The sequence below is a fragment of the Pristiophorus japonicus genome, chromosome 25, assembly GCF_044704955.1.
Source record: "Pristiophorus japonicus isolate sPriJap1 chromosome 25, sPriJap1.hap1, whole genome shotgun sequence".
NCBI classification, from domain to species: domain Eukaryota; kingdom Metazoa; phylum Chordata; class Chondrichthyes; family Pristiophoridae; genus Pristiophorus; species Pristiophorus japonicus.
Window position 1 is genome coordinate 29,108,353 of NC_092001.1, and position 14,264 is coordinate 29,122,616.

General features: G+C 46.4%; 1 protein-coding gene across 2 annotated transcripts; it reads right to left on the reverse strand.

Annotated features, from left to right (window-relative positions):
* Nucleotides 1-1,266: 1,266 nt before the first annotated feature.
* LOC139238085 (zinc finger protein 239-like) lies at nt 1,267-13,960 on the reverse strand. Of its 2 annotated transcripts, none has more exons than XM_070867443.1 (3): nt 13,751-13,960; nt 10,481-10,567; nt 1,267-2,947 (listed from the first exon to the last, which is right to left on the reverse strand). In XM_070867443.1, the coding sequence occupies exon 3, from the start codon at nt 2,839-2,841 to the stop codon at nt 2,488-2,490; it is 354 nt and encodes a 117-aa protein (XP_070723544.1). In that variant the 5' UTR covers nt 2,842-2,947; nt 10,481-10,567; nt 13,751-13,960; the 3' UTR covers nt 1,267-2,487. The 2 variants fall into 2 exon arrangements, with proteins under 2 accessions (XP_070723544.1, XP_070723543.1); XM_070867442.1 differs by having other exon boundaries at nt 13,689-13,960.
* Between the last annotated feature and the right edge of the window lie 304 nt (nt 13,961-14,264).

Sequence of the window (14,264 nt, forward strand, 5' to 3'; positions counted from 1 at the left end):
ACAGGGACTGTGGCTCTCGTGTTGGACTGTTCAGCCACCTAAGGGTTCATTTTTAGAGTGGAAGCATGTCTTCCTCGATGCGAGGGACTGCCTATGATGATGATGACCCAGAACTGCACACAATACTCCAGTTGAGGCCGAACCAGAGTTTTACGTGGGTTGAACATAATATCCACACTTCTGTACTCTATACCACTATTCATGAAGCCGAGGGTCCCATAAGACTTTGTAACCACTTTCTCAACCTGTGCTGTCACCTTCAGTGATTGGTGCACATATACTCCTGGGTCTCTCTGTTCACGCCCCTCTTTACAATTATACCCTTCAGTTTATATTCTCTCCTCTTTCTTCCGACCAAAATATATCACTTTTGAAATTTTCTACGTTAAGTTTCATCTGCCACATGTCTGCCCATTCCACCAGCCTGTCTATGTCTTTCTGAAGTCTATCACTACCTCCTCACTGTTCACTGTACTTCCAAGTTTTGTTTGAGCTGCAGATTTGGAAATTGTGCCCTGTACACCCAAGTCTAGGTCATTAATATGGATCAAAAAATGCAGTGGCCCCAGTACTGACCTCTGGGGAACAGCACTTCCTCCAGTCTCATAAACAACCGTTCACCACTGTGTGTGTATCACTTAGCCACTTTTATATCCATGCTGCCACTGTCCCCGTTATTCCATGGGCTTCGATTTTGCTGGTATTGGTAATACGCCTGGGATCACGAAACACAAAACCCAGTCTGTTAATCACTTTCAGCTACTGGACTTAGCATGTACCCCAAAGCAACTCTTCTACCTTCAATATGTGAATCGAGCATCATGCCTGTAAACCTGGTTTAAGTTTATATCCACTCAGCAAAGCTATTTAAGAAAAGCCTGTAGGCCAATGACACACTGTTAAGGTGCCAGTGTGCTGCTGGTTTGATTGGCATTTTGCCTGTAATGGACTCTGTATTTTGGTCTCTGTATTTAAGGAAGGATATATGTGCATTGGAGGCAGTTCAGAGAAGGTTCACTCGGTTGATTCCGGAGATGAGGGGGTTGACTTATGAAGATAGCTTGAATAAGTTGGGCCTAAACACATTGGAGTTCAGAAGAATGAGATGTGATTTTATCAAAATATAAGATAATGAGGGGGCTTGATAGGTGGATGTAGAGAGGATATTTCCACTTACACGGGAAACTAAAACTAGGGCACATAGTCTTAGAATAAGGGGCCACCCAATTAAAACTGAGACGAGAAATTTCTTCTCTGAGGGTTGTTAATCTGTGGAATTCTCTGATCAGGAGAGCTGTGGAGGCTGGGCCTTTGAATATATTTAAGGTGGAAATAAGATTTTTGAGCAATAAGTGAGTAAAGGATTATGGGGAGTGGGCAGGGAAGTGGAACGGAGTCCATGATCAGATCAGCCATGATCTTATTGAATAGTGGAGCAGGCCCGAGGGGCCAAATGGCCTACTCCGGCTCCTTTTTCTTAAGTTCTAACTGAACATTTCTCCCAGCGTAACCTTGTCTGTAATGAAATATGTGTCTTACAATAAGCCTCAGGTCCTTGCTCATGTCTGCTGCAGATTCCAGAGTTGATTCCCGAGTTGAGGGGTTTGACTTATGGTTGAGTAGGTTGAGGAGGTTGGATTAAACATATTGGAGTTCAGAAGAATGAGATCTAAGTGTGGCCCTGAAGGTCAGTGTCCAGGCTGAAATTCTGATCCCCCCGTAAGATCCTCCCCACAGAATGTCCTTTCTCAGCTCCAGTCAGATGATGCTAAACACTCAGGTGAGAAAGACAAAAATCCACAGCAATGTGTTGAAAGCAAAACTAATTTATGTGTCTATATCCCAAATATTAAACTCCAGTCGATTTCAGGAGTTATTAACATCAGCGTTACAGGATTTATAAACCCCAACTGTCAGAATGAACACGATTCAGTCCGGGATGTGAATAACAGCAGAATCCAACCTCTGCGGTCACTTGTGAACTCGCTGATGTCTCAGCAGGTTGCCTGACTGAGAGAATCCCTTGTCACACTCAGAGCAGGTGAATGGCCTCTCCCCACTGTGAACTCGCTGGTGTGTTAGCAGGTTGGTTGAGGTAAAGTATCCCTTCCCACATTCAGAGCGGCTGAACGGCCTCTCCCCAGTGTGAACTCGCTGGTGTCTCATCAGTTGCTCTTTGCTTTTAAAACTCTTCTCACAGTCAGAACATTTACAAGGTCTCTACTCATTATGAAATCGCTGGTGTCTCAGCAGGCTGGATGATGCAGTGAATCCCTTCCCACAGTCAGAGCAGGTGAACGGTCTCTCCCCACTGTGAACTCGCTGGTGTGTCAGCCGGTGGGATAACTGAGTGAATCCCTTCCCACAGTCAGAGCAAGTGAACGGCCTCTCCCCAGTGTGAACTCGCTGGTGTGTCAGCAGGCGGTATGATGTAGTGAATCCCTTCCCACAGTCGGAGCAGGTGAACGGCCTCTCCCCAGTGTGAACTCACTGGTGTGTTAGCATGTTGGATAACTGAGTCAATCCCTTCCCACAGTCGGAGCAGGTGAATGGTCTCTCCCCAGTGTGAACTCGCTGGTGTGTTAGCATGTTGGATAACTGAGTGAATCCCTTCCCACACTCGGAGCAGGTGAACGGCCTCTCCCCAGTGTGAACTCGCCGATGTGTTTCCAGCTGGGACGGGTAGTTGAAACGTTTCCCACAGTCCCCACATTTACACGGTTTCTCCCCAGTGTGACTGCACTTGTGTCTCTCCAGTTTGGATGATCGGCTGAAGCCTTGTCCACACACACAGTACGTGTACCGTTTCTCCCCACTGTGAACGGTGCCTTCTGCTTCCATGGTCAAAAGCTGATGATATTCCAGTCCCGATGTAGCGAGTGACTGTCCATCTTGAGGTGATGTTTGGTTTGAGCTTCCAGTCGACAAATCCTCCCCTTTTAACACCCTGTAAAGTGAATTTCAAACAGGAAAAGTGAGTGAGAGAGAGAACCCACAAATACACAAAGGCAGGTTGTGAAATTGAGCTTAATGAGTCTGTTCATTTGTGGGGCCGGCACTAGAAAAAAGTGACCATGAAAGCTACCGGATTGTCGTAATAACACATCTGGGTCACTGCTGTACTTCAGGGAAGGGAACTCACCTCCCTCGACAGGCCCACATGGGAAATTGTTGTTCCCACTGGGCCCAGAGGTACTGGGGGTGAAACCCAGCAGCTTCTTCCCCCTCTGCATCCAGCTCAAACTGATGTAACAAACAGACCCACACAGGAGGCCAGGGAGTAACTCCCACATCCAGCGCCCCCTGATACAGAGCGGCTGGGAATTGCTGGGCCAGCTGTATAAATGTAAGTTGTTGTTTTCCTGGTGTGGGGGAGGTGCTGCCCCCGGGGTTGCTGCTGCTGGGACCAGTGGCTCTGACTGAGGGCCAGAGAGCCGCACTCGGAGTTGCCCGGGAACTGAGAGCCACACTCGGTCTTGCCCGGGGACCCGAGAGCAGCACTCGGTGTTGCCTGGGGACTGAGAGACGCACTCGGTGTTGCCCGGGGACTGAGAGCCGCACTTTGTTTTGCTCGCGGCCCGAGAGCCACACTCCGTGTTGTCCGGGGACTGAGAGCCGCACTCGGTGTTGCCCGGGGACTGAGAGCCACACTCGGTGTTGCCCGGGGACTGAGAGCCACACTCGGTGTTGCCCGGAGACTGAGAGCCACACTCGGTGTTGCCCGGGGGCCCGAGAGCTACACTCGGTGTTGCCCGAGGACTGAGAGCCGCACTCGGTGTTGCCCGGCGGCCCCGAGAGCCACACTCGGTTGCCCGGGGACCGAGAGCCAAAATCAGTGTTGCCCAGGGACTGAGAGCCACACTCGGTGTTGCCCGGTGACTGAGAGACACACTTGGTGTTGCCCGGGGACGGAGAGCCACACTCGGTGTTGCCCGGGGACTGAGAGCCACACGCGGTGTTGCCCGGGGACTGAGAGCCGCACTCGGCGTTGCCCGGAGACTGACAGCCATACTCGGTGTTGCCCGGTGACTGACAGCCGCACTTGGCGTTACCCGGTGACTGAGAGCCGCACTTGGCGTTGCCCGGGGACTGAGAGCCACACTCGGTGTTGCCCGGGGACTGAGAGCCACACTCGGTGTTGCCCGGGGACTGAGAGCCACACTCGGTGTTGCCCGGGGACTGAGAGCCACACTCGGTGTTGTCCGGGGACTGAGAGTCACACTCGGTGTTGCCCGGGGACTGAGAGCCGCACTCGGCGTTGCCCGGAGACTGACAGCCATACTCGGTGTTGCCCGGTGACTGACAGCCGCACTTGGCGTTACCCGGTGACTGAGAGCCGCACTTGGCGTTGCCCGGGGACTGAGAGCCACACTCGGTGTTGCCCGGGGACTGAGAGCCACACTCGGTGTTGCCCGGGGACTGAGAGCCACACTCGGTGTTGCCCGGGGACTGAGAGCCACACTCGGTGTTGCCCGGGGACTGAGAGCCACACTCGGTGTTGCCCGGGGACCGAGAGTCGCATTCGGTTAAAAAGGAGGCAGACAAAAAGCAGGAAACTATAGACCAGTTAGCCTAACATCTGTGGTTGGGAAAATGTTGAAGAGTTCATTCTTAAAGAAGCATTAGCACGACATTTGGAAAAGCATAATTCGGTCAGGCAGTCAGCATGGATTTATGAAGGGGAAGTTAAGTTTGACAAATTTGCTGGAATTCTTTGAGCATGTAATGAACAGGGTGGATAAAGTGGGTGTGGTGTATTTGGATTTCCAGAAGGCATTTGACAAGGTGCCACATAAAAGGTTACTGCACAAGATAAAAGTTCATGGGCTGGGGGTAATATATTAGCATGGATAGAGGATTGTCTGACTAACAGAAAACAGAGAGTCGGGATAAATGTTAATTCTTGGGTTGGCAATCAGTAACTCGTGGGGTGCCGCAGGGATCAGTGCTGGGACCCCAATTATTTACAATCTATATTAACGATTTGGAAGAAGGTACCGACTGTAACGTAGCCAAGTTTGCTGGCGATACAAAGATGGGAGGAAAAGCAATGTGTGAGGAGGACACAAATAACCTGTAAAAGGACACAGATAGACTAAGTGAGTGGGCAAAAATTTGGCAGATGGAGTATAATGTTGGGAAGTGTGAGGTCATGCACTATGGCAGAAAAAAATCCAAGAGCAAGTTATTATTTAAATGGAGAAAGATTGCAAAGTGCTGCAGTATGGCGGGATTTGAGGGTACTTGTGTATGAAACACAAAAGGATAGTATGCAGGTACAGCAAGTGATCAGGAAGGTCAACTGAATCTTGGCCTTTATTGCAAAGGGAATGGAGTATAAAAGCAGGGAGGTCTTGCTACAGTTATACAAGTTATTGGTGATGCCACACCTGGAATACTGCGTGCAGTTTTGGTTTCTATATTTATGAAAGGATATACTTGCTTTGGAGGAAGTTGAGAGAAGGTTCACTGGGTTGATTTCGGAGAGGAGGGGTTGACTTATGAGAAAAGCTTGAGGAGGATAGGCCTCTACTCATTGAATTCAGAAGAATGAATGAGAGGTGATTTATCAAAACGTAAATGATAATGAGGCAGCTTGACAAGGTGGAAGCAGAGAGGATGTTTTCACTGATAGGGGAGACTAGAACTAGGGGGCACTAGAACTAGGGGGCATAATCTTAGAATAAGGGGCCCCCATTTAAAACTGAGGTGAGGAGGAATTCTTTCTCAGAGGGTTGTAAATCTGTGGAATTTGCTGCCTTAGAGAGCTGTGGAAGCTGGGACATTGAATATATTTAAGACAGAGATAGACAGTGTCTTAACCGATAAGGGAATAAGGGGTTATGGGGAGCGGGCAGGGAAGTGGACCTCGGTCCATGATCGGATCAGCCATGATCATATTAAATGGTGGAACAGGCTCGGGGGGCCGTATGGCTACTCCTGCCTCTATTTCTTATGGTCTTATTTTCTTATATAGTGGGTGCCTGGTATGGGAGTGTGGATTTGACTCAGTATCTGTCCATCTCTGGTATGTGGATGAGGGTTTTACTCTGCATGTTAGTTTCTGATATGAGAGCATGGATTTTATCCTGTACCTGTCAATTTCTGGTAATTGCCTGTGGGTTTCGTTCTGTATCAAAAAGGGCCACATTACAACATAATTCTTAAAGGACAAAGATTGTTAAAAAAAACAAGCCTGAAGGCTCTGAGTTTCAAAGCGAGGATCATTCGTAATAAGGTGGACGAATTAACTGCACAGATAGCTGTTAACGGATATGATGTAATTGGGATTACAGAGACATGGCTCCAGGGTAACAAAGGCTGGGAATATAACATCCAGGGGAATTCAATATTCAGAAAGGATAGCCAGAAAGGAAAAGGAGGTGGGGTAGTGTTAATGGTTAAAGAGGAGGTTAATGCAATAGTAAGGAAGGACATTGGCTGGGATGATGTGGAACCTATATGGGTCGAGCTGCGAAACACCAAAGGGCAGAAAACGTTAATTGGGGTTGTGTACAGACCACCAAACAGTAGTAGGGAGGTTGGCGATGGCATGAAACAGGAAATTAGGGATGCGTGCAATAAGGGTACAGCAGTTATCATGGGTGACCTAAACCTAGATATTGATTGGGCTAACCAAACTTGTAGCAATACTGTGGAGGAGGATTTTCTGGAGTGTATAAGGGATGGTTTTCTAGACCAATATGTCGAGGAACCAACTGGAGAGCTGGCCATCCTAGACTGGGTCTTGTGCAACGAGAGAGGATTAATTAGCAATCCAGTCGTGCGTGGCCCCTTGGGGAAAAGTGATCATAATATGGTAGAATTCTTCATTAAGCTGGAGTGTGACACAGTTAACTCAGAGACTAGGGTCCTGAACTTAAATGAAACTTCAATGGTATGTGACGTGATTTGGCTAGGATTATCTGGCGAATGATTCTTAAAGGGTTGACGGTGGATAGGCAATGGCAGACATTTAAAGATCACATGGGTGAATTACAACTATTGTATATCCCTGTCTGGCATAAAAATAAAACCGAAAAGGTGGCTCAACCGTGGCTAACAAGGAAAATTAGGGAGAGTGTTCAATCCAAGGATGAGGCATATAAATTGGCCAGAAAAAGCAGCAAACCTGAGGACTGGGAGAAATTTAGAATTCAGCAGAGGAGGACTAAGGGTCTAATTAGGAGGGGGAAAATAGACTATGAGAGTAAGCTTGCAGGGAACATTAAAAACTGACTGCAAAAGCTTCAAGAGGTATGTGAAGAGAAAAAGATTAATGAAGACAAACGCGGTCCCTTGCAGTCAGAATCAGGTGAATTCATAATGGGGAACAAGGAAATGGCAGATCAATTGAACAAATACTTTGGTTCTGTCTTAACTAAGGAAGACACGAATAACCTCCCGAGGATCTAGCGGGAAGGAGGAACTGAGGGAAATCCTTATTAGTCAGGAAATGTTTGCAGGGAAACTGATGGGACTGAAGGCCGATAAATCCCCAGGGTCTGATAGTCTGCATCCCAGAGTAGTTAAAGAAGTGGCCCTAGAAATAGTAGATGCATTGGTGTTCATTTTCCAGAATTCCATGGACTATGGATCAGTATCTATAGATTGGAGGGTAGCTAATGTAAACCCACTTTTTAAAAAAAAGGAGGGGGAGAGAAAACATGGAATTATAGACCGGTTAGCCTGACATCGGTGGTGGGGAAAATGCTGAAATCAATTATTAAAGATGTAATAGCAGATCATTTGGAAAGCAGTGACAGGATTGGTCCAAGTCAGCTTGGATTTATGAAAGGGAAATCATGCTTTACAAATATTCTAGAGTTTTTTGAGGATGTAACTAGTAGAGTGGATAAGGGAGAACCAGTGGATGTGGTGTATTTGGAATTTCAAAAAACTTTTGACAAGGTCCCACACAAGGGATTAGTGTGCAAAATTAAAGCACATGTTATTGCGGGGTAATGTATTGACGTGGATAGAGAACCAGTTGGCAGACAGGAAGCAAAGAGTAGGAATAAACGGGTCTTTTTCAGAATGGCAGGCAGTGACTAGTGGGGTGCCGCAAGGTTCAGTGCTGGGATCCCATATATTTACAATATATATTAATGATTTAGACGATGGAATTGAAAGTAATATCTCCAAGTTTGCAGATGACACTAAAGCTGGGTGGCAGTGTGAGCTGTGAGTCAGATGCTCAGAGGCTGCAGGGTGACTTGGACAGGTTAGGTGAATGGACAAATGCATGGCAGATGCAGTATAATGTGGATAAATTGAGGTTATCCTCTTTGGTGGCAAAAACAGGAAGGCAGATTATTATTTGAATGGTGACAGATTAGTAAAAGCAGAGGTGCAAAGAGATCTGGGTGTCATGGTACATCAAGTCACTGAAGGTAGGCATGCAGGTACAGCAGGCGGTTAAGAAAGCAAATGGCATGCTGGCCTTCATAGCAAGAGGATTTGAGTATAGGAGCAGGGAAGTCTTACTACAGTTGTACAAGGCCTTGGTGAGACCACACCTTGAGTACTGTGTGCAGGTTTGTTCTCTTAATCTGAGCAAGGACGTGCTTGCTGTTGAGGGAGTGCAGCGAAGGGTCACCAGACTGATTCCCGGGATGGCAGGACTGACATATGAAGAAAGACTGGATCGGCTAGGCTAAGACTCACTGGAATTTAGAAGATTGAGAGGGGATCGCATAGAAAGATATAAAACTATGACAGGACTGGACAGGTTAGATGCAGGAGAATGTTCTCGATGATGGGGAAGTCCAGAATCAGGGGTCACAGTCTAAGGATAAGGGGTAAGCCATATCGGACTGAAATGAGGAGAAATCTTTTCACCCAGAGTGGTACACCTGTGCAATTCTCTACCACAGAAAGTTGTGGAGTCCAGTTCGTTGGATATACTCAAGAGGGAGTTAGATGAGGTCTTTACGGCTAAGGGGATCAGGGGTTATGGAAAGAAAGCGGGAGTGGGGTAATGAAGTTGCATGATGAGCCATGATCATATTGAATGGCAGTGCAGGCTCGAAGGTCCGAATGGCCTGCTCCTGCACCTATTTTCTATGTTTCTATGTTTCTTTCCATTCCTGGTGTGTGAGTGTGTGTTCTGTGCTGTATCTGTCCATCTCTGTTATGTGAATGTGAGCTCTACTGCATAACCGGCATTCTCCAGTATGTTGGTATTGTTTTACTGTGTACCACCAATTTCTGATAGAGTATTGGTTTTACTTTCTAACTGTCAATTTGTGTTATGGAGGTGAGTTTTATGCTGAATCTGTCGGTCCTGGTAAATGAATCTGAGTTTTACTCTGTATTTATCTGCCTCTGGTATGTGAGTGTGGGCCTTTCTCTGTATCTCTCCATTTCTGTTATGGGAGCCTGGGTTTTATTCTGTACCTGTCAAGTTCTGATATGTGATTGTGGGCCTTACTCTATAACTGCCTGTTTCTGTTTAATTATGAGTGGACTTTCCTTTGTACCTGTCAGTTTCTGGAATGAAAGAGAGATCTTTACCCTGTACCTGTCAATTCCTGGTTCGTGAGTCTGGGCATGTCACTGTATGTCAATTTATGTTATGGGAATATGGATTGTAATATGTCAGCCTCTGATATGTGAGTGTGGGTTTTATAATGTATCACTCAGTCTCTGATATGCAAGTGTGTGTATTTTTCTGTAACTGTCATGTTTTGGTGTGTGTTGAGGTTTAATCTGTGCCTCTCAGTTTCTGCTATGGTAGTCTGGGTTTAATCTTTATTTGCCAGTCTCTCGTATGTGAACGTGAGAATCAATTTGACTTTTTAACCTGTATTTCTCTGATATGTGATTGAAGATTTTGCCTTCCACGTGTCATTTTTCAGATGTGTGTGTGTGGGTTTTACTCTGCCCCGATCAGTTTCTGCGATTTAAGTAACAATTTTACTTACTGTCTTTCAGTTTTCCAACATGCGCACATAGGATTTACACTTTACCTGTCACTCTCTGGTATGTAAGTAGCGATTTTATTCTCTTACTGTCACTTTCATATATGTGGGTGTGTGTTGTATACTGTATCTGTCAGTCTATGGTACGGGAATGTGGGGTTTATTCTGCACCTGTCATCTTCTGGTGTGTTCGGTGGTTAAATACTGAATCCGTCAGATTCTGAAACATGAATATGGCTTTTGCTCTGTACCCATCAGCTTCTGATATGCGAGTGTGGTTTATACTACCTGTTTGACATTTTTTCTGATAGATGATTGTCTTTTATTCTCTACCTGCCAGTTTCTGGCAAGTGAGTGTGGGTTTTTAATGTACCTGTCAGTGTGATCTTTTTTAATGGTGAAACAGCATCTGATTCTACTGCTCCATGTGGCTGTAAGATTCACAATGTAACTCTGCCACTTCGGATCAATGTGGGACTGACAGCTTCTGCTGTCTGTGACAATAGGATTGAGGCCAGTTCTGTGTCACTGCACTCTGCGAGTGATAATCTACTTACTGTGTGTGAGAAGGAGCTGCCTGCACTGTTCCTTGTATTCTGGGTGGAGGAAAGATCACATTTGTTCAGGCTGGTTGAAGAATTTTGCTGTGAGAATAATAATACGAGAACATTATTAGTTCTAAGATATGGATGCGGGGGACAATACGATGTATCTGAGGGAGTGAATACGTAGCTCTCGATCATCAGCAACACGGTTCTGCAGAACTCAGCTCACCGAAACAATATAACCCGTCTTTAAAATATCTTCTCCCACACTCCTCTCCTGGTGCCTGCAATAGATGCACTTTGTGAAATTCCCCACATCCTCACTGTCAGACTGTGTTTCTACTGCTCACTGCCCAAGAACAACAGACACGGTGAGATTGGAACTGAATCAGGAACATTCACTGCTGATTTGGGGAAAGAAAGCAGCAATGATTTCAAAGAGCGAGTGGTTTACTTTCTCTGTTACCTTACACTGTCCACACACAGCCCGAGAATGGCCTCTCCCTTCCCTCACTCACGTCATGTTCTGGAACTAGTTCCTGCTCCACTCTGCCTCTTACACACAGCCCCTGAGGGAACTAAACCAGGAACGTTCACTCCTGGTTTGGATAGAAAGCAGCAGATTGTAAATAGCAGATTCTGACCATTCTGTCTCCCTTACCCTGGACACACACTGTCCACACACAGCCCGAGAATGGCCTCTCCCTTCCCCCACTCACACCACGCACTGGGACTGGTTCTTGGTACACTCTGCCTCTTACACACAGCCCCCGACTCCCCCTGAACTCCCCCCGGACTCAATGCCGATCTCTGAGCCCATCTGCGGACACGGTCCCAAAGCGCTGCGCTGCTGTCAGGAGGCTGCTGCTCGCTGCCTTACCCCGGGGCCACGGTGTCTCCATTCCCAACTGTTTTAAACCATCTTCTTCTGCTCACTGAGTGAATAGTGATCACAGGCAGGGCTGGGGGAGGGGAAGACACATGCGCTCTTCTACTCACTGGAAATCTACACGGAGCAGGGCTTATCTGCACATGCGCAGCTCTCTGCAATAATTCAGCCTGTAAAAATCAAAGTGCACTTTTCCCAATTTACTTTTATCAGAATCTGAGCAAAGGAACTGGGCCTCGGGGAAACGACAGAGAATGATTAAAGCTGGGAGCCTTGTCCCTTGGAGATGCTCAATTTGGAATCATTCCGTGCAGGGTGTTTCTCTCCATGAGCCCGTCTTCACAAAGCAATCCTGCAGAAATATCGGCAGGACGAGGGAGCGGAAGTGTTTGCTGGGACCGTGCAGGAGTTAGAATCTGACATAAACAGTCCGAGATTAGTTTAATTACAGTAAAACACTCGGTCAATGAGAGTAATACCGAAGTGAACAATCAAGTGGATATAGGGAGGGAGGAACTTAATACAATCACGATCACTAATGAAGTAGTACTCAGTAAAATAACGGGACTAAAGGAAGACAAGTCCCCTGGACCTGAGGGTTTTAAGAGAAGTAGCTGTCGAGATAGAGGATGCTTTGGTTGGAATCTACCAAAATCACTGGGATCTGGGTCCCAGCAGATTGGAAAACCACAAATGTAACGCCTCTATTTAAAAGAGGAGGCAGACAAAAAGCAGGAAACTATAGACCAGTTAGCCTAACATCTGTCATTGGGAAAATGCTGGAGTCCAATATGAAGGAAGCAGTAGTGCGACATTTAGCAAAGATGATTCAATCAAGCAGAGTCAGCATGGCTTTTTGAAAGGGAAATCACATTTGACAAATTTGCTGGAGTTCTTTGAGGATGTAATGAGTAGGGTGGATAAGGGGGAACCAGTGGAGGTGGTGTATTTGGATATCCAGAAGGCTTCCGATAAGGTGCCATATAAAAGGCTACTGCACAAGATAAAAGTTCACGGGGTTGGGGTAATATATTAGTACGGATAGAGCGTGGGCTAACTAACAGAAGACAAAAAGTTGGGATAAATGAGTCATTTTCCGGTTGTCAAACATTGACTAGCGGGGTGCCGCAGGGATCGGCCTCAACTATTTACAATCTATATTAATGACTTGGATGAAAGGACCAAGTTTAATGTAGCCAAGTTTGCTGATGATAGAAAGATGGGTAGGAAAGCAAATTGTGAAGAGGACACAAAAAAATCTGCAAAGGGATATACACAGGCTAAATGAGTGTACAAAAATTTGTCAGATGTAGTATTGAGGTTATCCACTTTGGCAGAAATAATAGAAAAACAAATTATAATTTTAATGGAGAAAAATTGTAAACTGCTACAGGACAGAGAGACCTGAGGATGTTTGTGCACAAAACACAAAAAGTTAGTATGCAGGTACAGCAAGTAATCAGGAAGGCAAATGGAAGGTTGGCCTTTATTGTCAGGGGGATAGAATATAAAAGCAGAGAAGTCCTGCTACAACTGTACAGGGTATTGGTGAGACCACACCTGGAATACTGCATGCAGTTTTTGTCTCTGCATTTAAGGAAGGATATACTTGCATTGGAGGCTGTTCAGAGGTTGATTCCGAAGATGAGGGGGTTGTCTTATGAGAATAAGTTGAGAAGGTTGGGCCGACACACATAGGAATTTAGAAGAATGAGAGGTGATTTTATTGAAACATGTGAGATCACGAGGCGGCTTGACAATTTGAATGCAGAGAGGATATTGCCACTCATAGGGGAAACTGAAACTAGGGAGCAGTCTCAGAATAAGGGGTTGCCCATTTAAAACTGAGATGAGGAGAAATTTCATCACTCAGACGGTTGTAAATCTATGGAATTCTCTGCCCCGGAGAGCTGTGGAGGCTGGGTCATTGAATACATTTAAGGCAGAGGTAGACAGATTTTTCAGCGATAAGGGAATAAAGGGTTATGGGGAGCGGGCAGAGGAGTGGAGCTGAGTCCATGATCAGATCAGCCATGATCTTATTGGATGGCAGAGCAGGATCCAAGGGCCAACTGACCCACTCCTAATTCTATTTTTGTGATGTTATTATGTTGTTATGAGATAATAACCCTGGGATTGTTGATGGGGATTCCACCCCTTTGACTGTACATGGGGATTCTCACACATGGGAGTGAACAGCTCTGGGGTTTTCCTCTTACAATTGTCTAGGACAAAAACTGTGAGCTGAGCACTGAGCAGCGCCTGTAGGACAGATGGTGAGAAATGCGAGGTGCGAAGAGCGAGAATAAAATAACTAAGTTGTTACTTTACCAAGCTGGCCACGCATGCGCATCGCTGCTCACTCCATGAAGAAGGCGGAGGACTGAACTTGCCTTCCTCTACAAAGCTGGCCGCCGTTACCCTGGGCCTGTGACCGGGAGAAAGCCTCGGGTTTGCAGTCGCCGATATTCAGGTTATTATTGCGGGCTTCCGGCGGGCACCACTAGCTTATGTAACCTCCACAGCTACCCGCTGGTCCATTACTCCCCTCCTTCCCGCTGAAAATTGTCACTTTTACAGAGCACACGCTCACGATAACCACTCCGCCATTACACGCACCGCGCATGCTCCACACACAGCCTGGTCCTACGCCTGCGCACTGGGCCCCTGTAGTCTGAGTTCGGCACAATCCCTGTTGCGGGGAATGCTGGGTAACTATGACAGGCACTTTCGTGACTGGAGCAGGATTTACTGGGATTGCATTGGGCAGTGAACCATGTTCATTCTGGCACTGAGACTGCTGCTCTTAGTAACCTGAGCTGGAGATTAGTGTTCTGTATAAATATTCAATCAATCAGCTTGTTTCAAACACCGTGTATCCAATATGTGATTTCTCCATAATAAGAG